The sequence below is a fragment of the Nestor notabilis genome, unplaced genomic scaffold (genome assembly GCF_000696875.1).
Source record: "Nestor notabilis isolate BGI_N333 unplaced genomic scaffold, ASM69687v1 scaffold21502, whole genome shotgun sequence".
Taxonomy (NCBI): Eukaryota; Metazoa; Chordata; class Aves; order Psittaciformes; family Psittacidae; genus Nestor; species Nestor notabilis.
In genome coordinates, this window is record NW_009919972.1 from 13889 (window position 1) to 14638 (window position 750).

At 57.9% G+C, this 750-nt stretch overlaps 1 protein-coding gene across 1 annotated transcript in view; it reads left to right on the forward strand.

The window, feature by feature from the left end:
• The window catches only part of LOC104402575 (semaphorin-3F-like), a gene marked incomplete at both ends in the record, with an annotated part of 9687 nt that extends 8942 nt beyond the window's left edge, over positions 1-745 (forward strand). Inside the window, 2 exon segments of the mRNA XM_010010479.1 lie at positions 387-521; positions 602-745. Of these exon segments, the coding sequence (XP_010008781.1) occupies positions 387-521; positions 602-745 (279 nt within the window).
• Between the last annotated feature and the right edge of the window lie 5 nt (positions 746-750).

Here is a 750-nt window from a genome sequence, read left to right on the forward strand (position 1 = left end):
CCCCATCCTCCTGGAGGATTAAACAGAAACTAACTCAAAGATATAAAAAATAATTAGCCATAGAAGAAACTACAAGATATTGAAGGCAATGGATGGATGGATAGATGGGTGGGTGGATGGATGGATGGATGGATGGATAGATGGGTGGGTGGATGGATGGATGGATGGATGGATGGATAGATGGATGGACGGATGGTTGGATGTACACCCTTGTAGAAGCATGGCTGCACTCAAGAAGGAGCACGCTTGCTGGGTGTCTGGGGACCAGACAGACCTGTGGCTGGCAGTGGACAGGAGCTGCTTGTAGAGCCTTGTAGAGTCATTGGTCAGGAGGAGGGCAGCAGGGCAGGGGTGTGGAGGTGCATGACCTAAAAAAAACCCGGGCGGTTAACAAGAAGCGGGTGGAGGCCGTGCAGTATGGGGTGGAGGGCAGCACCGCCTTCCTGGAGTGCCAGCCCCGCTCACCACAGGCCAGTGTCAAGTGGCTGCTGCAGAAGGACAACAGCGACCGGCGGAAAGAGGTAGGGCAGGACATGGTGCCGGGGGGTGCCGAGGGTGCTGGGCTCCATCCACCTGAGACATGCCTCCTGTCCCTCCTCAGCTGCGGGTGGAGGGCCGGGTGCTGCGGACGGAGCAGGGCTTGCTGCTGCGCGCCCTCCAGCTTGCCGACAGCGGCCTCTACTCCTGCACTGCCACTGAGAACAACTTCAAGCACACGGTCACCAAGGTGCAGCTCCGTGTGCTCAGCAG